Source organism: Carassius carassius, chromosome 46 (genome assembly GCF_963082965.1).
Source record: "Carassius carassius chromosome 46, fCarCar2.1, whole genome shotgun sequence".
NCBI classification, from domain to species: Eukaryota; Metazoa; Chordata; class Actinopteri; order Cypriniformes; family Cyprinidae; genus Carassius; species Carassius carassius.
In genome coordinates this window covers 3,979,442-4,003,509 of record NC_081800.1, presented here as the reverse complement: position 1 = coordinate 4,003,509, position 24,068 = coordinate 3,979,442, and the positions used below count along the sequence as shown (strand labels likewise).

The window sequence follows — 24,068 nt, the reverse complement described above, 5'->3', positions numbered from 1 at the left end:
TGTAGACAGAGTTTCTGTGTTTTTTAATATACTTTTATTATTATTAGCTATTAGGCCTACTTGAAGTATATCATAATCTACTGTGCAATAGTACTATGTTTCTGTTTAAATTTCTTGAAGTTAACCAAAATTTTATTTTGACAGGTTGTCATAAAGACATTGCAGTTTATGTCTGTGTACGATTCGAATAAATGATGATAGTTTTATCAAATGAAATGGTGAAATCCTCTCATAGCGCGCTGGTGTGCACATGTGTAGCCTACATCATGTGTCAATATAGTGAAGAGCTGAAGTGCTTCAGTGTGTGTGTAGTAGTAGAGCACACATAGATCCCAGAGACGTGTAGAACAACAATTGCAGTCTCTTTGACCTTTAATATTCACAGACACTAGTCCATATCGAGATTTGATTAAATGTACAGACCCACTTTTGATTTATTCATTCAAAAATGGCTGAATTCCGTGACATTCTGCTTTATACAGCAAGTTTTATTTGTGACTGAATTCCGCGATTCAATCCCTGTCGCTTTGCTAACACAGATGGGTGAATTTATGAATGAAAGTGTGAAAGTTTCGAAGTGGGTAACGTATCACGTAGTAGACGACACCACTGTAACATTAGTTAGCGAAATAACGTTCTTCAACCTGATATTTCTTGATAGACAGATAATCAATTGTTTACCTCTTTCCTCCTGTGTCTCCTCGCGACTCCTGATCCACCCCTGCTGATAGGACTCCCCATGGAGACTTTCTGCTGTTTGGACATGCTCCTGACAGAGTGATGGACAAATGTAGTGTACAGGTGCAATATAACTGCTCTGCTGCCTGTCGAAGTGGAGTTGAAATTGTTATTTCAACCCCAAGAAGGACCAGGAGTGGTAGTCTACAGAAGGACCTGGACTAACCATAAGAGATTTGGAAAACCCAGATCCAGAACGGTTCCTCTGGTGTTTCCTCCAGCTGTGCTGTACCGTAGAGACCATTTTGTCAGACGGCCACTGGAGACATGTGATGTGTTGCTGAGTGCCTGGATGATTTATTTGGTGGAAGAGGAAATTGGTGGCAGCTGTGCTAAAGGATATGAGCTTTAGTAACACCCTGGCAACGCCCCTACAGTAGAAAAGAGAATGCACTAGAATGCACTTAGAACACCTTAGCAACCTCTTAGCAACACCCTAGTCGTCATTCAGAATACATTAACAACACCCTCGACATAACTCGAAATATTCAGAAAACCTAAGCACACCCTAGTCATCACTCGGAATACCTTAGCAACACCCTAGTCCTCACTCGGAATACCTTAGCAACACCCTAGATGTCACTTGGAATACCTTAGCAACACCCTAGATGTCACTTGGAATACCTTAGCAACACCCTAGTCGTCATTCGGAATACCTTAGCAACACCCTAGTCCTCACTCGGAATACCTTAGTAACACCCTAGATGTCACTTGGAATACCTTAGCAACACCCTAGATGTCCCTTGGAATACATTAGCAACACCCTAGTCTTCACTCGGAATACCTTAGCGACACCCTAGATGTCACTCAGAATACCTTAGCAACACCCTAGATGTCACTTGGAATACATAAGCAACACCCTAGTCATCACTCTGAATACCTTAGCAACCTCCTAGTCTTCACTCGGAATACATTAGCCACACCCTAGTCTTCACTCAGAATACATTAGCAACACCCTAGTCCTCACTCGGAATACCTTAGTAACACCCTAGATGTCACTTGGAATACCTTAGCATCACCCTAGATGTCACTCGGAATACCTTAGTAACACCCTAGATGTCACTTGGAATACCTTAGCAACACCCTAGATGTCACTCGAAATACATTAGCAACACCCTAGTTGTCACTCGGAATACCTTAGCAACACCCTAGATGTCATTCGGAATACCTTAGCAACACCCTAGATGTCACTCGAAATACATTAGCAACACCCTAGTCATCACTCGGAATACCTTAGCAACACCCTAGATGTCACTCGAAATACATTAGCAACACCCTAATCATCACTCGGAATACCTTAGCAACACCCTAGATGTCACTCGAAATACCCTAGCAACACCCAAGATGTCACTCGGAATACATTAGCCACACCCTAGTCATCACTCGGAATACCTTAGCAACACCCTAGATGTCACTCGAAATACATTAGCAACACCCTAGTCGTCACTTGGAATACCTTAGCAACTCCCTAGATGTCACTCGGAATACATTAGCCACACCCTAGTCATCACTCGGAAAACCTTAGCAACACCATACTCGTCACTCGGAATAGCTAAGCAACACCCTAGATTTCACTAGAAATACATTAGCAACACCCTAGTCGTCACTTGGAATACCTTAGCAACACCCTAGATGTCACTCGGAATACATTAGCCACACCCTAGTCATCACTCGGAATACCTTAGCAACACCATACTCGTCACTCGGAATACCTTAGCAACACCCTAGATTTCACTAGAAATACATTAGCAACACCCTAGTCGTCACTTGGAATACCTTAGCAACACCCTAGATGTCACTCGGAATACATTAGCCACACCCTAGTCATCACTTGGAATACCTTAGCAACACCCTAGATTTCACTCGAAATACATTAGCAACACCCTAGTCGTCACTTGGAATACATTAGCCACACCCTAGTCATCACTCGGAATACCTTAGCAACACCATACTCGTCACTCGGAATACCTTAGCAACACCCTAGATTTCACTTGGAATACATTAGCAACACCATACTCGTCACTCGGAATACCTTAGCAACACCCTAGATGTAACTCGGAATACATTAGCCACACCCTAGTCATCACTCGGAATACCTTAGCAACACCATACTCGTCACTCGGAATACCTTAGCAACACCCTAGTCGTCACTCAGAATACATTAGCCACACCCTAGACATCACTCGAAATACTCAGAAAACCTAAGCACACCCTAGTCGTCACTCAGAGTACATTAGCAACACCCTAACAATACTATAGAAACAACTCTTGCAACACCCTTACAATCACACAAAATATTTAACTGACTCTTTATTACAGCCTGACAACTGTAATTAAAACATTGCTAGGCATTGTAGGCCCTAGCAACTATAATGCCTAGTAACACCCTAGAAACCAGAAACTCAGAACACCTTAATAATAGTCATACAACCTCTACATTATATCTAACATAATAGGTTTTTTAATGGAAAAAGTCAAATTCCTTTATTCTTTTAAATGCAATATGAGATAACATAACATAAATTACTGTGCTCACTATAAGCGCTTCATTTGTTCTTGCTGTCCTGATGATGTGATGTGATGTGTAAAGAGGGTGTTGGCCCGTCATGTCTGAAGCTCCCATCATCTGCTCTCTGCAGTATGACTCTGTCAGTGTGGCTGTACTTGCTGAGCTGGTGCAGTCAGTCTATGTGTGGAATAATCAGGCATGTCAATGAACACAGGAACTATGAAAGTCCTCTCATTTTGCTGTCTGACACAGGTAAGCCAGTCAGGGCGCATTCCATCATATGAGCTCACTTCAAGAAAATTCTCTAGCATATATAATGTAATAGTTCAGCCACATCTAGAACATTCTTAAATAATAATAAAAACTTATTTTGCTCAAACCATTAACATTTTGCTGTGGAACAGAATTTTTCATTAGTAGAATGTGTGTGTTATACAGTGAAAGTATACGTTATAAACTGTATTTCAAGCCAGACAATAGATTTGTATGAGAAACAGACTGAAATATAAGTTGTTATTTACTAAAATATATTACGTGTCAATATGTCTTGGTCCTCAGGCGATATAGTGTTTGAGGTGCAATTGGTTAATGGAGATGATCAGGCACTTACAGCACACGCAGCTTTACCCCTCCATACCTGGATCCGTCTGGACATCTTCTTTCAGGTTTCAGAGGTATTTCAGCTATATTTAAATGCAGACGTGCACTTTTCATACTAAGGGTGTATGTTTTAGGGTCACAGTTCGGTACAACAGGAAAAAGCAACAGACAGTAGTGCTACATAATCAGTGTTGGGAAGGTTACTTTGGAAATGTAATAGGTTACAGATTACAAGTTACCCTGTTTAAAATGTAATAGTAGTGTAACTTTTTTAATTACTTTAATAAAGTAATGTAACTAATTACTTTTGAGTACATTTTGATTACTTTTATAAATTTCTAATGAATGTTAATTTGTAACTGTTAATCATCTTCAACCATTTTACACCATGCAGGTTTAACCTTACAGTAGTGCTCAATACTGTCAGACTTTCACCATCCTTCATCACCTGAATTAAGATGATCACATTTGAACACATCCACCACACAATCAGACTTTACTTAGAGATTGATCTGAAGTTCAAAGCAGATTTAAAATCAAAAGAAATAGTTTATAGATACTGTTTTTGAAACCAAATCTTTGCATAACTACAGGCATCTAACTGCATCTAACAATGGTTTGGGGAAAAATAGTTAATAAAAAAATAAAAGCATATACATCAACTCAAATACGGTTATCTAATAAGCATGTGTCCTATTTTGTGTACTAAACTCCTGAAACATTGGTGTCTTTTTGAAACACTGCTGTCTCTTTGTATATGATATGATGATAGTTTCTCAAAATAAGTAAAAAATGCTCATGAAGTGACTGTTGTAGAGATTAATTTCCATGAGGGGCGGACTGGGAAAAAAATAGGCTGGGAAATCTCACACTCATACACCCACAACCCATTCTGAAACATGGACAACCCTATTTTTTTTTTTTTTTTTTTGGACCTGACATGAAAAAGATTTGAATCCTTAGGTTGGGGGACTTGCAACGTAATCAAGAGTTCTCTCCTAAACTGCACCTTCACTTCCATTATCCATCCATCCTCTCAAGACTTTAATACTGAAGATTTTTATTTGACTTTTACCATGTTTTGTAAGTGCAATTTTGTTTTTTTTGGCAAATGAATTACCACTTGTATTTATTTTTACTACAAATTCCATAGTTAAACCATTTTAGTGCCATACCATAGGCTACATTAATTTTCCTAAGGGTTGTGTTTTTGTATGCACTAGCTCCCCCTAAACCTATGATAAAATATGATGATTTGTCTGCTAACTTACTACTGTAACATTACAATAGATAATATTGACGTCGTTTATACAGTATTTTGAGTGATTGCGAGCAATGTGCTGCTGCTGCTTGACTAAGTAAACAAAGACAAAACTACATTAGCATATTTACAGATGAAACTGACCTGCACCTGAAACCCTGAACAGAAGTGTCGCTTCCCTGCTCCAGCTGTGCGCTTACACAGTTCACTCCGGTCTCTCTCTCGCATTGATTACTCGGAGTCTGATCCAAACCGTTCGGCGGAGGCGCAGAGAGCGCGCGAGCCCAACCATTGCCAGTCACGACTAACCGATTCATGATTTATTAGAGATTTAATTATCGAATGGCGGATTCGGAAATAATCGCTTTAGTATATTCGGCCTGCAATTATACAATAACAATAACAATAACATTATAAAAGTAGAAGTCCAAATCGTCTGCCAGGCCACCGGGAATAGTCCCGGTTCTCCCGATGTCCAGTCAGCGCCTGACTTCCACAGACACGCAGAACGTGCAAGATTCATATTCAGTCTTTTTGCGGCTTAATATTCACAGACATCAGTCCATATCGGGTTTTGATTCAAATGTACTGACCTACTTTTGATTTATTCGTCCAAAATGTGGCATATTGCGTCCGCGTTATAGGCTGAATTCCATTGACTGGATTCTACGAATGTGTTTTCCGCGTCTCGGATATTATGGGCCATATGTCTTAGTGCAATTTGGGAAAGAAATAAGCTGTATGTGGATGTGTGTAAATATTCAAATGTAATCCTCTTTGTAATCGTTACAATTTTAATATGTAACTGTAATTTAATTACTCATTTTTTCTTAGTAACTGTAACTGATTACTGTTACATTTATTTTGTAATTAAATTACGTAACGCCGTTACATGTAACTAGTTACTCCCCAACACTGTACATAATGTAGCATGAGCAGTTGTTTTTGAATTAGATAATTATGTAATTTAAAGATTTAAAGCAAAAACAGACTGGTTTGACTTTTGATTTGTGAAATTATGGTACATAAGACACCTGCACTAAACAAAAACAGCAGACGGGTTGAATGAGACACAGATTCACTCTCTGACAGCAGCTGGCGCTAAAGGAACAGCAGCGATACAACACTTCCTTGGTTACCGCTGTAAACAAAGCAGCGCTGCACTTATAAACACTACTTTAATATGCATTATATGCAGTTAAATAGAAAGAAAATGTCATCAAAACTTTTCTGAAGATGGTTTACAGAGATATATTCATATAACCCACCACCCACAATTCAATATTTATATTTTTCTTCCAATATTTTGCGCATCGCAAACATTTAGCTTGATCTGCCTGGTTCGGTATTGTGTCAGTCTTATCTCTAGCTATAGTATAGTTCCACAAAAATTTTGGAAAACGATTACAATGAAGTTGTGTGCAATTCTGGAATAGAGTTCAGCCGAAATAAAACTAAAAACCAAATTTTTCCAAATTATAGCCGGTTGACCAGTGCATCTCTGGAACCCTGTAAATTTTCAACACTGCTGATTTAAAACAAGCAGATGGTTCTTCCAGCTTTTGTGTGCCATCTGAACTCGTTCTTGTTTTAAGTTGGGGTGTTAGATCATCTCTTTTTCTGCTCTTTCCTGTTGTGATGGATAGCATTGCATTACTGCACACTCCCTCTTCTGGTTTAATCGCCTGCTATGACTGACAGAATTCATCATCTGACTGCATGAACCGTGTCTGACTGCACGGACAGTGACATCCGTACCGTGACTCTTTGAGACAAATACATGTACCGTTACACCCCTAATATATACAGAGGCACAACTGATGAAACAACATTTATTTGTGAATGTAGAAGAAACTGAGCTCTTGAACGTTTTTCTAATTTCAGGCAAAACTCACAATTATACCCACAGGAAAAACTTTGGAGATCACTCATTTTTTTGAGTAAGTCCTAACATCTCACATACACTAAAAGTAAATAAAAGAAAATAAGTAAATAAATAAATATTATTTAATAATAATTATTAGTATTATAATTAGGCTATTATTATTTTATCATTATTTCCCATAGCTCGAACAGTTTGTTGATAGCAACGCCAAACTCTTGGGTTTGATTCCCGTGGAAAGCAAGAACTGATAAAATGTAAATGTGTACCTTTAATGCAACATACTGTAAGTCACTTCAGATAAAAGCATCTGCCAAATGCATAAATGTAAATTATTATTATTTTATTATTTCTAGGGTGAACTATTCCAAAGTCTTTGTTGTGTTTCCTGTAAAATATAAATAAATAAAATAAAGTCTCTATAAATTAATAAATTGAATAAAATGTTTTCAGAGAATAGAATATAATTCTAATTAAAGTATATTGTATGTTCCAATTATGTTGTTTCTTTAGTTTTACGTAAACATCCAACTAAATTTATTTATGTATTTATGTATTGTTAAAAAAAACACTTTCTACAGCCATTTTATTTTTTGTGTTGTTCATGTTTAAACTTTCTTTCTTTCTTTCTTTCTTTCTTTCTTTCTTTCTTTCTTTCTTTCTTTCTTTCTTTCTTTCTTTCTTTCTTTCAGTTTTGATCGGCCAGTTCAATTCAATGACACATCAGGATATTTTGTTATTGGTGGATGCATCTACATGCAGGGGATTCATGGCTATATTGGACCAATCAAATACTATCGTTTAGGCTCAGAAAATGTGATTCATCTATTATCAATAGATACATTCATATGAATATATATATATATATATATATATATATATATATATATATACAGCATACATTCAGGCATTATTATGCGATAATATCTCATATCATTCCTATTCAAGGTGACAAACCCCCTGTCCCCTCTGAGGACGCCAAGAGAGCTGGACAGACTCCACAGACACTGTGAGGAAATGAACAGGTTACTGGATACTATCTGCAAGCACTGAGACAAAACCGAGACATCTCTAGAGGTCAGTTACTACGAACGTGGCCATAATATACCAAAGGATTTGGTATAATCACCTACCATAACATGACAAAGTTTGTTTTTTGCGATTCATTTTCATTCGCTGAAGAGCAAGTACTTTAGTATGTAGAAAAAAATAGCTTTGTTATTAGGCTCTTATTAAAGAGTTTGTTATTAATGGCAACCAACCTGGTACATTGGTGTACCCGCTTGAAAGACATTTGAGAGTTTCGGCTCTTCAAAATTTAGAAATAATGTAAACAAGGACAACGTTTTCATTTTGGGTGAACAGTACCTAAAGACTTTGTGTTTTTGGTCATCAGACGTTTGTGAGTCTTTTTATGGAGACCTTAAGAGGAAGTTTGATCGTAGGGAATGCACACAAACTTGGTCGTGGGACCAGCAAAGAAGATTCAACCTCACCCTGAGGCTTCTAGAAGAACATCAGGAGCTCATAACAGGTAGCAGTGGTTTAATGTGGTGATTTATAATGTGATACATGATGATTTCGGTGGAAAAGTTCCTCTGTTCCTCAGGTCTGGGCAACAGCAAAAGACATTTGCTACGTGTCAGCCGAGTGATTGGTAAACTGAAGTGTGTTAAGTTGGTTGTTAATGAAATATTGGAACTGTGTGTTGATTGTTTTGATGTGAAGTGATCTTGTCTGAATGTGTCTCTTCTCTGCAGCAAACTCTCACAGAACATGTTCATTTGAACAATGACGATGAGCTCCACTCTCAAACGGGTGAGCTGGGCGACATTGTGCAGTATTTGAAACACCAGGCTGACAGAGGAGATGTAGAAGCTCAGGTGGTCACTTTTTATCCTCACATTCTCATGATCTCGCTCTGTCTTTGGGTATCTCTCAAGTTAAACTTGTAATTTTGACTTCAGTTCTTCTGGTTTTGGGAATGTAGTGAGGGTTTGTTGAAGTGGATGAAGATCTGGGCCAGATTAAAGATTAGATTTCTTTTTATTTTCTAAAAATGTTAAGAATATATTGTATTACATTGTTACTTTTTTTGAAAAGAATGTTTGTGAAACCCCCCTCTTTTATGAAAACCAGAACTGGGGCCAGGGAAAACTCTGGCCAGGATGCTTTTTTGGGGAAGTAACGGGGTGGAGAAAGACATTCCAGCAGCAGTCATATGGTACACCAGAAGCACCCTGCAGATGGTCGATCCCACCGCCATGTACGACTACGCCATTCTCCTTCTGAAGGTGATCCACGGGTTACATGGAAATCTCTTGAGCTGTATCTTTTAGCTTTTGCAGTGTAAAAAAGGAAGACATGCTTGTTTTGTTTAAGTAGAAAGTCCTGACACAATATTAGGAAAATAAATGTAAAACGATGTATCTATAGATACATTCAAGACTGCCCATCATGTAGAAACAACTGCTTGCTTTGTGCTTGAACAGGGCACAGGAGTGAAGAAGAACCGAACGCTTGGCCTTGAGCTTCTGGAGAAAGCTGCCGACATGGTGAGTGCACGAGTATCAGCGTGTGTGTGTGTGTGTGTGTGTGGAAGTGTTGTGATTTCTACAATGGGCTATGTGTGTTTTTCTCAGGGTTCTGTAGAAGCTTTGAATGTCCTCGGATAGTACTACAGTACCATAATAAAGGATGGAAGAAAGGCCTTTCGATACTTTGAGCTGGCGGCTCAGAATGGCAGTTGTGATGGGCTCTTCAATGTGGGCATATACCAGTTAAATGGTGACAATCCTGACAAACCAGATAGGAATGAGGTCAGAGGTCACACATTTAAGGGAATAGTTCACCCAAAAACGAATTTGCTCTTAATTTATTCACCCTCAGGCCATCCAATATGTAGGGGACTTTTTTTGACAGAAGAACAGACAACATTATTACCTGTAATCCAGAGCCTCAGGCAATGGGGAAATATGATTCTTTTCCAAAAAACTGGTTCTTTGGTCCGAGTCGGAACTATTTCCCCAGTTCAGTGACTGTTGGAATAACTGGATCTCTGAGTTGGGAAAAACCAGCATCAAAGTATCATATACTGTACGCCGGTATACTGGCTCATGTATGAAAGTGAGTTTTGATTGAGTGACTTGTAGATCTGTGCTGCTCGAGCTGAGAGCTGAGATTTGCCAAAACATCTAAATGCAAATGTCAGGATCATCTTATGGATAGATCAGTATTTAAATATGTTTGTTTATTTGATATGTTTCCCTCTATTGTTCGTTTTCTCCATTTCTTCAGGCTGTTGAAGCAAGTGAGATGAATGGACACCTGGGTTTCATGGTTAAAGACGCTCTTCAAACTTATCAAAGAGGATCATGGTGAGATATCCATCTATCCCTTCACACTGTACATCTATGAATTGATCCATCCATGCATCCATCCCTTCATCCATCCATCCATCCATCCATCCATCCCTTCATCCACCCATGCATCCCTTCATCCCTTCATCCATCCATCCATCAATCCAACCATGCATCCATCCATCCATCCACCCATGCATCCCTTCATCCATCCATCCATCCATCCATCCATCCATCCCTTCATCCACCCATGCATCCCTTCATCCCTTCATCCATCCATCCATCAATCCAACCATGCATCCATCCATCCATCCACCCATGCATCCCTTCATCCATCCATCCATCCATCCATCCATCCATCCATGTTGGATAGTTGATAATTGATTACATGTCATCTGGATTACGTAACTAGATACCAGAAAATAAATACTTGTAATTAGATTTTATTACATTTTAAAAATAGTCATAATCAGACTACGTACACTTACTTTTTATTAATTAAATGACTACTTATTATTCACAAATTAGCAGAAACTTATTCCTAATTCATTGATTAATTCTTCTTTTGTATCTTTTGTATTTTCCTATTTGATTATATATATATATTTGCCTTCCGCTTTTGTGGAAATGCACACACACAGATTGACCACTAGTCTGATGGCTATAATTCTTTATATTATTTATTTATTTATAATTAATTATTAGCTTTTCATTCATTTACAAACACATTGTGTTGTAATGAAATGATTAATGTTCTTCCTGACAGAATTTTTTTTTTTGTCTTTGTATTTTTAGATCAGTAGGGTACAAGAATATATTATTTAAATCAGTGTGAAGTAATCTAAAAGTAATCAAATTTTAGTCAGAATATACTGTATTACCTAAAATGTGTTAAAATGTTAGTACAGTACTAACTACAATTTTAATCTTGTCACTTGTATTCAGTAAGTAATCTACTCGGTACTGTCCGTCCATCCATCCATCCCTATATCCATCAATGATCCATCCATTTCCTAGATAAAACCCTTGAACCAGCACATTATTGAAAATAGCTTTTCTTTGTGTTGCACAGAAGAAAAAGTTATATTTCTGAATGTGTATGTCATTTTTTTTTGTCTGTTCAAGGCATGAAGCGTTGGTGAAATATGTCATGCTGGCAGAAACTGGTCTCGGTGTGGCACAGCACAATTCTGCCCATCTGTGCGAGGTGAACAGTGTCTCCAAAACTGCCTGATCAACCATCTCAAGCCTATAAATTCATGGCTGTTGTTTCTGTTACATTGAATCATGTGTGTTTCTAGGTGTTGGGTCACAGTTCTGCCTGTCAGTGGAGGTACCACAACTACTCCACCTACAATAACATCCCTCAGGAAGTTGGTGAGCAGAAACACAGCAGTGTCACTGAAACATACAGATTCATTCAGATATATATATATATGGAAGTGGAAATGATGGTTGTGGAATAAAATGTAGTTTAGTATCTAGCATTTTGTGCATCCAAAATACACACAGTTCAAAATATTTACAAATTACAGCCTGATTTGAAATGATGCACAGTAGAAAAAAAATGTGCCCCAATGATATTTACATGTTACACCCATGATAATTTTCTTAGTCCACCTCCCTCTGTCTCTCTTTCTCTTTCTGCCTTTATCTACTCTTGTTTCTCTGCCTTCTGCAGGTTTGTAGCGGATGGGGGATTATTACAGTGAACTAGCTGATGTGGTGAAGGCCGTGGACGTGTACAGTACAGCAGCAGTGCATGGCAGTGCTCAGACACACACACACACACACACACACACACACACACACGGGCTATTGGTTATGGGTTTACATGGGTTATTGTGTTCATTCCATAGGTGTAATGGTTTATATACTTTACAAACTGTAGGGCTGCCCCTAATAAATTGACTAACCATTAGTAGACGAAAAGAGGCTTAGTCGAAGAACATTTTTAAAATACTACAAAATTTTGGTTGTACAGATATACATACAGTAATACATCTTTAAAATCTGTAAAAGGTCTACTTTTATTTGCATGCACTCACAATAACAACAAAACTTTGTGCTTTTGTAAAATTGTGAAAGCAATCAGGGTGCACTTTTTGTCATCTCGGTCTATGTGAATTTGATCACATCAAAAAAAAAAGAAAAAGAAAAAAAAACTCCCCAAAAAACTGCAAACGAAACTCCATGCTTGCCTCACAGGCATGAAAAATATATCCGGAGAAAGCAAAATGTCTGCTTTTAAATGAACCAGTTCAAATGGAAAATTGTATTTTCTCCTTACCCTTAAACCTGCCCCTTACACAAAACTTTCTGCATGATTTATAAGCAGTTTGTCAATGTCAAAATTTACTGGTATTACTATACATGTGTGGACATTTTGTCCTAATAACATAGGGAATACATGGCACTAACACACACACACACACACACACACACACACACACACACACACAAATGAGTCTGTCCAAAGCAGATTCTAGATTTTGGAAAAATCTAAATGCATCAATCATCAAATCAAATGTCTTCTTTCGAATATATATTTTTAAATTCAATCTATGCATGTGCTGATAATTGTTTGTGTGGATCGTCAGGGGCTCTTTAATCTGGCCATGCTAATTGAAGATGGCTATGACGTTCCTGACATCATTCTGGATCGGATGGGACTCTCAGCGGCACACAGATTGAGCCGGAGCGCTGTGGTGGCACATCTCTTATCCAGTTTTGTGTGCTTTATACTATCTGACATTTGCATGTTAGTTTCTCATGTTTATTGAAGAAAGTTCTTGAGCTCTGTGGTTGCTTTGAATTATGCAAAATGTGGTGCAAAACAAGTTTATGTGTATGTTGTGGATTGCTTTGCACATTATTATTTATGTGGCATTGGAATTTATTACAGCATGGTGTGTGTTTATACATAATTATTAAACTATAATTATAGTAGTGTAACCTATAGTACTGTATATAGGCCAAATTTGTGAAAATATCCTTATAATAAAATCTCTAAAACTAGAAAAAATGACAAAAGTGTAGGTTTGAAGAACTTTGATTATGAATACATTTAAAAGAGATTCACATCACATCACATTTGTCTTCGGTGTGTGACATTAGAAACAATTCTAATATAAAAGCTTTGTGTTTTTGTGAAATTTCTAATCATCAAAGAATCGTGGAAAAAAGTATAACGGTTCCACAAAAATATGAAGCAGCACAACTGTGTTCAACATTGATAATAATCAGAAATGTTTCTTGAGCAGTAAATCAGCATATTATTATGATTTCTGAAGATCATGTGACACTGAAGTCTGGAGTAATGATGCTGAAAATACACCTATACATTGCAGAAATAAATTACATTTTATTTAAAATTGCAATAATATTTAAAAACTGCCCCGGGGTTATTTTTTCTTTTTTACATTTTCTTTTTTAATCAAATAAATTCAGTCTTAAACATTAAACACTTAAAAAAATCTTAAGACCCCAAACTTTTGACAGTTAATGTACTGTATGTCACACATTTTGGGGACTTTAGTATGGTTTTGTTTTTGGAATATGGATGCTTTTTTTGTTTTTACATAGAATATGTAAAAATATTTTTAGTGGAACAGAAAGTTTAATTTTCTGTAAACAATTTTTCCTTATAAAAAGTGCCAGTAAATCATTCACAAAAAGACAGAAAGATATTATTGTGCCCTAAAAGATCCTTTCTCAATTCATGTTGACTTTAAGAACAATGCAAGTCAATGGAAGTCAAGTAGAAGCGAACACACCTGCTTGTGTGTGCACAGGTGCATGAATCTGCTCTGTCACGCTCAGGTTCCTCTACCTTTTTTAGTAACCTGTGTTGTTCACACTCAGATTCATCTACTTTCTTTAGGTGAAATAATGTTTGAATACTAGAATATTTGCAGTGCAATTAAATGCCAAGATACCTGACGATTCCCTTCCTGATTTATTTCATCTGTATGGCTACAGTCCGTTTCATACAGCATGTGACAGTTCACACGGCACACGAGCAGAAAACACATCGAAATGGCTCAATATACATATTTAGTAACAGGCTTTTACAATATAGGGTTTTGAGAAGCAACATATCAAAATCCGGTCCTGCTTTGATAAGATTTCACACCTGTTAAGTTTAACTGGTCCAAGGCCTTGTGAAAGTAGTGAAGTGTGTTATGAACCACGAGAGGGTGCCACAGCTCAGGATGAGCTACCCGAGCTTGAGTCGTATTTGTCTTTTTTTTGTCTTGAGATTAGGCTTCTATTCTCATCTTGACTTCTTTCTTTTTCTGCACAAGTCGCAAGAGATTATTTTGTGATACTTCTGCATCCTTGAATGGAGGGTCACGTTTCACTAAGGTTATATGAACCTATATTTCTCCTTTTTTGTTCCAAAATACAAAGCCAATCAGATTTGAGGACCAGAAAGAACTGGTGTGTGTAATATATATATATATATATATATATATATATATATATATATATATATATATATATATATATATATATATATATATATATATTAATCGATTATTTATAATAGCAATAATGAATGAGGCCTATAAATGGGTTCAAACAGAGTGTACCTTATTACTTATTGCCATTATAAATTTTAAATGGATGAAAATGAGGCTGTGAGGGATATATTTACAGTTTTATAAAGGGTACTAGGTACTGAAAGTAAGTATCATAATTTTAGAAAATCGCAATTTTCAAAAAAAATTTGTATAGTCCTATATGCATTTATTTAAAAGACGTTTTGTCTGTTGAACAACTGGCATGCTGTTAAACCACGGTACAACCCACTGAAAACACTGTATTTCTCTCTCTGCAGCCTCATTTTCATTCCTGTCAAAAATAAAATATGGTGCTACCCCGACTAAGGTTTATATCTTAATAAATTAATTAACAGCATACTGCAGTTACTGGCATTGTTTGGCAACTTGTGGGAAGACATATTTTAAGAGAATTTATGATGCTTATTTTATAGTATGTTTGTATTAGGCATGTCAAGTATGACATGTCATTTGTCCTTTTGACATGTTATTGTGATGTTTTTTTCTTTTAATTTGGGTTGACGTCATAACATGTATAGCCTACCTATCTGATATATAACTCTCAAGAATGATATCAGTTATTTACTTGATAGTGTTCTTCCCCTCACTTTTTGGGTGATCAATAATCTTTTGAATCATCCCTACACCCTTGTTCGTCTCCCATTGCCATACCCACTTCAGAAAATAAGAGGCCCTGTAAGTAGGCGAATAGATTGGATTTCACCTTTTTAATATGTAATCTATTAGATGCTGTAGACTGTTCCTTGTAAAAGGTGCTGATAGTTAACAAAAGTTCTGTCTTGGCGTCAAAATCATCAGAGAGAAGTTCCACAGCTTCATGATAACATATGGTAATGATTTCTCAACTGACCAGATTATTTCACAGTTAGATGTGTGATTATATAAACAAATAAAAAAAAATCTTGATGGATAACTCAAAATTTCCATCCAGCCAGACAGCCCCATCCCCCAGTGCTCCTCTGAAACATCACAAGGGTTGTTTGTCTCATGGACCAACTGTAGATCAATATATAATGAATGCCCTTGTCTTGGAGTCCCAACCATGGCTCTGGAAGATGCATGCATCAAAAGGAGGTGCCCCCTTCAGAAAACCATGCAAAAGAGGACTCCATCTTTTCATCACTAACACCAACAAAATGCAATGGGAAAACTGTGGCAAACTTTTGCTAAAGTTAGCACAACATCCATCTGTGTAGGCTACACAATTAACACATTTTGTTGTTGCTTTGACACGAAATGCATTCAAATTCAACACAAATTTAAAATGCGTTTAAAACTTCTCTTACACACAAACTCAACCAAGACCAAAAAAATAGATTTGTTCTGACAAATTTACAAATGCTTTCACAATGTATGCCCAAACAGTTAAACCTAACTTGTAGGCTAAAGTCAAAGTGAGCTTTTCATATTGTGAATAAAAACACAAATACATCCACTGTATTTTATTCCATTTTTTATGAGGGGACATCTGATTGAAGTTATGGAAATATATATTTTACAACTAGGAAACACACTCTGGTGTTGAGGTTTTTTTTTTCAGTTGCATGACCATATGCTTTGCAGTAAAAGACCAATATTTTGGCCTGATCTTGTGTGTAAAAGTGCTCTTCTGCATAAATGTGATCACACGGGACAATATGACATTCCACCATCCCTGTGCAGTCAGAGTCTTGTTTGACACACATCCGAGGATGATGTCCCTTTTCACTCCCCTTTCATCAAAAGAGTTTTTCTCAGCCTGGAGAAGGAAGGTTTTTGACCATCATCCACAGGACCAAATGTCCCTCTTGAATGCAATGGATTCTGCTTGCGAAGACATCGAAACTGAACACTGCAGGGATGGATAAGGGATGCCTTGCCAGAGAAGAAATCAAGTGTGAAGTTGATGTGAACGTGGCCAAACGCAGAAGCCCGGATTATTTTTTGTTTATTTATTTTATTTTTCCTATGGCTTATATTATATATATATATATACACACACACACACTCACTGGCCACTTTATTAGATACACCTTGCTAGTACTGGGTTGGCCCCCTTCAGAACTGCCTTAATTCTTTGTGGAACAGATTTGCCACTCACTGGATATTTTCTCTTTTACTGATCATTCTCTGTTAATCCTAGAGATGCCCGTCTGGCACCAACAACCATTCCACATATTGAAAATATGTATTCCAGACTTTTCAAGGGCCCTCTCATCCTTTGGGGCCCTGGTAATCAGTACTGGTTTTACCCCCAGTCCAACGCCCCTGAGTGTATATATAGCGTGTGTGTGTGTATATATATATATATATATATGTATATATATATATATATATATATATATATACAGTACAGACCAAAAGTTTGGACACACCTTCTCATTCAAAGAGTTTTCTTTATTTTCATGACTATGAAAATTGTAGAGTCACACTGAAGGCATCAAGGGCTATTTGACCAAGAAGGAGAGTGATGGGGTGCTGCGCCAGATGACCTGGCCTCCACAGTCACCGGACCTGAACCCAATCGAGATGGTTTAGGGGTGAGCTGGACCGCAGACAGAAGGCAAAAGGGCCAACAAGTGCTAAGCATCTCTCGGGGAACTCCTTCAAGACTGTTGGAAGACCATTTCAGGTGACTACCTCTTGAAGCTCATCAAGAGAATGCCAAGAGTGTGCAAAGCAGTAATCAAAGCAAAAGGTGGCTACTTTGAAGAACCTACAATATGACATATTTTCAGTTGTTTCACACTTTTTTGTTATGTATATAATTCCATATATAATTCCACATGTGTTAATTCATAGTTTTGATGCCTTCAGTGTGACTCTACAATTTTCATAGTCATGAAAATAAAGAAAACTCTTTGAATGAGAAGGTGTGTCCAAACTTTTGGTCTGTACTGTATATATCTTGCAGTAATTTCTTATAAATGAAGCATTTAATGCATTAAGTCTGACTGTTTAGTTTTTGTTTTTATGACATTGTGTTATGATGAACTAAATGTTCCTGTTAGAAAATAAAACGTGTTAGTGTTTTGGAATAATCATTTGATTTTGAGACATGTTTGCAGTGTTTTGGTAGTCATGGTGTATTGTGTTAATTTAATATTGTATTTTGAAAATTAGTGTTGGAGTTTTGTTTACAATGTGTGATTTTGACTATAAAATGAACTGTTTTGACAATTGTGTGTTGTAGGTGTGTTGGTGCATTAAGAATTTAGGAAAGTGGTTAAAAGTATTGAAAAAATTGTCATAGCAATCGTAAAAAAACTGTAACATCACAATTAACCTTTGAAGGACCAAATCAATAATGAAAAGTTAAATGAAATCACAGAATAAAGAGTTCTCTGGACTGTCCTCCAGGTAGTGTTGTCACGATACTAGAATTTCTAACTTCGATACAATACCTTGAAAAATATCGATATTCGCTACCATTTTCGATACCACGGAGAAAAAAACTGCCACAATATTAAGGGGTTATTTTTTTTATTTAAAGCTAAATATAACAAGTCTAGAACATATATTTTACATTAACAAAAATGTCCTGAGGTAGTGCACTTGTTCAAAAGCCTCTCAGATTGCATTACATTCAAAAACCAATAAAGTGCAAGTAAAAAAAAGTGCAATCTTTTGTATTTCCAAGTAAAATCAAATCACAGTGTCAACAAAAGATACTTAAACTTCAAGCAAAAACAAAATCAGTGCAATCTTATGCATCAAGTATCAAATTAGTAAACAAAATAATTAAATGGAATCTGTTGCTGCAGTTTTATGCAGATTTCTTCTACAGAGGTGAGTGAGAATGACACCCATTACTGTATCCTACAGTTGTTTTGCAACTTTCAGATTTTGAGCTAGGAACACCAGCATGTCAATGTGCTCCTCTTTAAGTCGTGCCCTTCTTGCACTGCAAATGAGCCCTGATGTACTAAATACACGCTCTGAAGCTGAACTTGAAGCAGAGATACACAGATACTTCTTAGCAAACTGGGCAAGGTGAGGTAAAGTTGTCTCATGTGTCCTCCACCGTGTGAGTTGGTCCTCTCCTGCACTGATTTCAGGCATCTTTTCATATACTGAAAACTCATTTTTGAGTTCTGTTTCTGCACCCTCATCTTCTCTGGATGATGAACCCTCTCCATGTTCACTCTTTTCCCCCCCTGTATGTTTGCTAACAGACTCTTCAGATCTGATTTAGTTTTTTTTTGCTGGTTGCTGCTTGTCATCTGGAGATGATGTTTGCTGACTTTGGCCCCCTGCTTTTAGCAAATCGACACTGATCATAAGATTCTGTTTAACCTCCTCTCTTAAGGTTACAAAACTGTCCTTGAACCTTGGGTCAGGAAATGTGGCAGTGTTTAATATCAGCTGCAGATGTGTGTTCTCATATCTCTGTCTGAGATCTTCTCTGATGTTGTCTTTAAGTTGACGTTTTAGGTTGCTGTCACCTTCCTCAACTGTCAAAGTAGAGAAGATCTTCCAACTCAGAGGCAGGACTGCAGAGAGAGTGGTGTGTTTTTCACCACTAAGGGCATCCGTGAAAGAGCTGACGGGGCTCAATACCTCTTTTACGGTCTCAAGAACTGTAATATCTGAATCTTTTGGCATGAGGTGCCATTTCTTCCGATCATCAGCTAGAACTGAACAGACAGCTTGCTGCTGTTCTATAAATCTCTCCACCATCTCATAAGCTGAGTCCCAGCGTGTGGGCTCATCATGGATCATTCTGTGTTCAGGCAGTTGCAAATCCTTTTGTTTTTTCTTCAGCTTTCACAACATCTTTGGTGACCTGCTGAAGGCAGACACTGTCTTTCTCAACCTCGACAGTGATCCAGACACACGGTCTATATCCAGGCCCTTGTTAATGGCAAGGTGCAAGTTATGCCCAAAGCAGGTGACCCATGTGAAGTCTTGCTGAAATGCTTTCTTGTTTGCTGAAGCATTATCAGTAGTGATACCAGCCATGTATGACATGTCCAGCTTCCATGCTTCTTGTATCATCTCTTCCAATGCTTCCCTCAAGCATTCTGCTGTGTGCTCAGTGTTGAGCCCAACACAGTCCAAACACCAACTCTGCATGTCCCAGGTTTCAGTGACAAATTGCAGAGTTACTGCCATGAACGTGGAAGTGGCTCTGCTTGTCCACAGATCAGTGGTGCATGAAAAAAAGGTTTTCCTTCCAAGATGGTTCATGACTATTTCTTTTGTTTCGTTATATAGGGCTGGGATTCAGTGTGCATGAAAAAGTTGCATGAAGGAAGGGCATACCTGTTGTTCAAATGTTCAAGAAGTTGTTTGAAGCCAGGTTTCTCAACAGTATACACAGGAACCTGATCAATGCATATGTACACTGCTACAGCCCTGTTCAGCTTCTTGGATTCATTTGAGTTTGCTTCATACTTTCTTTGCTGTTCAAATACAGCTGGTAGTGTAGGTTGTGATTGTGTTGTTTTTGTTGCAAATTTTTTTTTAGACCATACTTTTAAAATGAACTGAATGAACTAATCTAAGAACTTAGGTTAATGGTAATAGATATCTGTTAACACGAATAAGCAATGAAAAATACTTACAAAACATTTGTTAATCAAAGTTAAAAGTTGATTTAAACTAACATTCACTAATACATGTACTAATTAAAATCCAAAGTTCTATTTGTTAATATTTTTTCATTGGACCAGAGCTAACATGATCCGTTATATTTTTATTACCTAATACCTACTGTTATCAAAGATTAAAATATACTGTAACAAATGCATTGCTCATCGGTCATAAAAGCTGGTTAATACATTAACGTTATTTGATGAACAGATTTAAACGCAAACGTGCGTGCATCACACGCGAAAACAGTGCTCACTGGATCGACATGAAGTCGTCAAGTCACCTTTATTTATATAGTGCTTTTAACAATACAGATTGTGTCAAAGCTCTTAACAGTATCAAATTGGAGGATAGAGTGTCAGTAATGTATAATAATAATACCAACCTCGAGAAATTCTTTATACAGATCCGGGTGTCGGTCTCTCATGTGCTTTGCTATATTAGTGGTGTTAGCGCCTTTTGTTAGCACTGTTCTGTAGCATCTCTTGCATATTGGCTTGCTTGTGTCCTTCGGCTTTCCATGTTCATTTGCCTCATATGCAAAATATTTCCAGATAGCACTCCTGCTGTGTTCATTATCAACCAAAGCCGGTCGCGCGGGTGCTGCACTTGCCATCTTTCCATTCACTTCACTTTTGCTAACCAGAGCGAATGAGAAGAGTGCGAGTGCGAGTGCGCGTGTGGTGGTTGTCAACGCGCCTTTGGAGAGAAGTGAAAGTGAAAGCGTGGCTAGTACCGATACTTCGGGAAATTAGTATTGGTACCGTTCAGATATTTCAGTATCGATATTTATCGAAATATCGATATTTTTGACAACACTACCTCCAGGTCAGTGATTTCACTAGTCATCACTACGAGTAAAGGCCCTACTTCCTTTTCCACATTCCACTCAGTCTCTGCATAGCTGAGCACACAAGCCTTTCAAAGTATATCCTAGATACACAGATACTATTTGAACTGAACTGAGTTGGGTGATGACATCACTGAATCAACAATGAACTAACTTTGATAAACTGACTGTTTTCTATTGTCCTCTTGACTTGCATTATCAGCACGTTTTTCCTGTTTAACACTGTGAAGCTACTTTGACACAATCTGTATTGTAACAGTGTACTACAGTAGGGGTTCTCAACTCTGGCCCTCGAAGTCCACTTTCCTGCAAAGTTTAGAAGCAACCCTAATTGAATATACCTGAACAAACTAATCAAGGTCTTCAGGATAACTAGAACATTACAGGTAGGTGAGTTTGATCAAGATTGTAGCTCAACTCTGCAGGACCTAAGATTTCACACCTATTACACCTAGTTGACCTCAACGGCAAGAGTTGAGGACTCCTGTCCTTCAGTGCACACCCACCGTAAGAAGAGTGTGACAGAAAGTTTAACACAATGCCAGAACTTAGTTGGAGCCTTTATCAAAGGCTAAACTTAATTTACTGAGTTCTGCATCGTCTTGCACACAGTTGAGCTTTCAAGAATGATATCAGTTATTTACTTGATAGTGTTCTTCCACTCACATTTTGGGTGATCAGTAATCTATTGAATCATCCCTACACCCCTGTGTGGATGGATGCACTCGGTTAGTGGACTTCTTTTCAAGCTCTCAAATCTGTTGCACATACACTGTTGTAGCTGGACAAGTCTGCATGGACAAACACTAGTCTGCACACAGATATTGTGTAAGGACATCAGTAGAACAAAGGGATTATTATTTTGGCTGAAAGCCCAGGTGTGATTCATTTTCCACAGTCCACTCTGTTTAGCACACCGTCAAAGAATACTCTAACACAAAGCTACAAATGTCCCAAGCCTGGTCCTATCTTTGCCTCAACTGTCATTGCTCTTCCTTATATCCTTCTGGACCTCATCTGTGGGACCTGAGACTGCTGTGCTGTACAGGTGTTACACATAAGTATTCGCTCCACCAGCTGAGAGGACCACACTTGTAATGCCACACAGCGGAACTGGACAACCCTCGTTGGACGGCTTCACTTCTCCGCCTCACCTGTGGACAGCAACAGCTCCTCCAAATGTATTTCTTCCATTTCTGAACAATCACACCAACAGTTGTCTCCTTCTCACCAAGCTTCTCACTGATTGGCCTTGTAGCCCATTGCATATCTCTGACATCCTTTGACAGGTCTTTGGTCTTGCCCATGGTGGTGGAAGAGGTTGGAATGGAAGATACAGATTGTGTGGACAGGTGTCTTATACAACTAACAAGCTGACATGATAAGTAACTTCTTAAAGAGACAGGACTAATCTGTAGCACCTTCCACACTGCGATTCTAGATAATACAGTTAATGTGTCCCGGCAATTGTTCCTGGGTCGCTAGATTTTGCCCCTTTTACACTGCTAGTGATTACCCAGAATATGTGCGTGCGTTCACAAGCGTACACAACCTGTAAAGGTCCCGTAAAGACACGCGACATCAGGATGTTACGTGTAATGTACGAGTCTACAACGCTAGGCATGTTAAAGTTCCTTTAAACTGGTGAACGATCTCAGCGTCAGCGCAGAAAGTGAGGAACTAACTGATCTCTGCTTCATTACAGTTTGCACATATATATTTTTTTCCGCAAACTCTGATCTGCCTTCAAAACACTTGGTAAAAGAGTAAAATCATCACTATGACACACCCTTCATGGCATTAGTTCTGTCTTTTGTTCACACAGAGCTCATTCCGGTATTGAACCCGGCAATGTTACTAGGTCCCCAACCCAGGATCGATCCAGGAATCAATCTTGGGACTTGTTTGCGTTCACACAGAAGGCAACCTGGCAATGTTCCGGGTCCAACGTGCAGTGTGAAAGGGGCTTGTGTTTCACATGGGCACATAACCAATCTGTGGAAGCCAGAATTCATGCTTGTTGGTAGGGGATCAAATACTTATTTCACTCACTGAAATGAAAATCAATTTCTAACCTTTATATAATTATTTTGGTTGATATTCTGTCTCTATCCGTTGAAATAAACCTTCCATAAAAATTACAGACCCTTCATTTCTTTGTAAGTGGGCATACTTACAAAATCATTGGGGGATCAATTAAATATTTTCCCCACTATACATGCTATTTGACTGTTTGTTGTAGTTTTTGTCCAATTCAGTGGGAAAGTGTTAGGTCCACACACAGGCGACGTGGGATAACAACATAATTGGTTTTCATCCCAGCTAGTTTTATCAGTCTGCCTTGTTGGTCGGCAGAATCACTTTTTGAGAATTAATAACTGCAAGTTGATACATTAATACCATGAAATATTTGATTATTCAAAGTTTTGCTTTGAGCCACTTAATGGTAAATACACAAGATATACATGAGCACAACTGTAATTTCTTCTGTATTTTCAGATTTTTTTGGGGGAAGTAATCTTAACTTAATGCCTCTGCTGTGGAGTACATAGGTTAAGTAATGAGATACCAACCAGAAACTCTATGATTACATCAACATCATTTCAAAACTCACCCACACAAGCTGATAAGTAGATGCAATAACATCTCAAACAAATAATAAGACACTGGAGCATGTTTGACTCGTAAAACAATAAAGGGATAAGAAGT

At 37.8% G+C, this 24,068-nt stretch overlaps 1 protein-coding gene across 1 annotated transcript; it reads left to right on the top strand.

The window, feature by feature from the left end:
* The first annotated feature begins 780 nt into the window (after nt 1-780).
* On the top strand, nt 781-19,507 carry LOC132128977 (protein sel-1 homolog 3-like). The gene is given in 18 exon segments (XM_059540396.1): nt 781-870; nt 872-1,089; nt 3,378-3,499; nt 3,806-3,921; nt 6,993-7,048; nt 7,683-7,806; nt 7,939-7,999; nt 8,387-8,524; nt 8,600-8,661; nt 8,751-8,872; nt 9,143-9,284; nt 9,483-9,545; nt 9,633-9,809; nt 10,288-10,367; nt 11,475-11,556; nt 11,651-11,726; nt 12,909-13,081; nt 19,349-19,507. Coding segments are annotated over 18 exon segments (2,061 nt in total).
* The last annotated feature ends 4,561 nt before the right edge of the window (nt 19,508-24,068 follow it).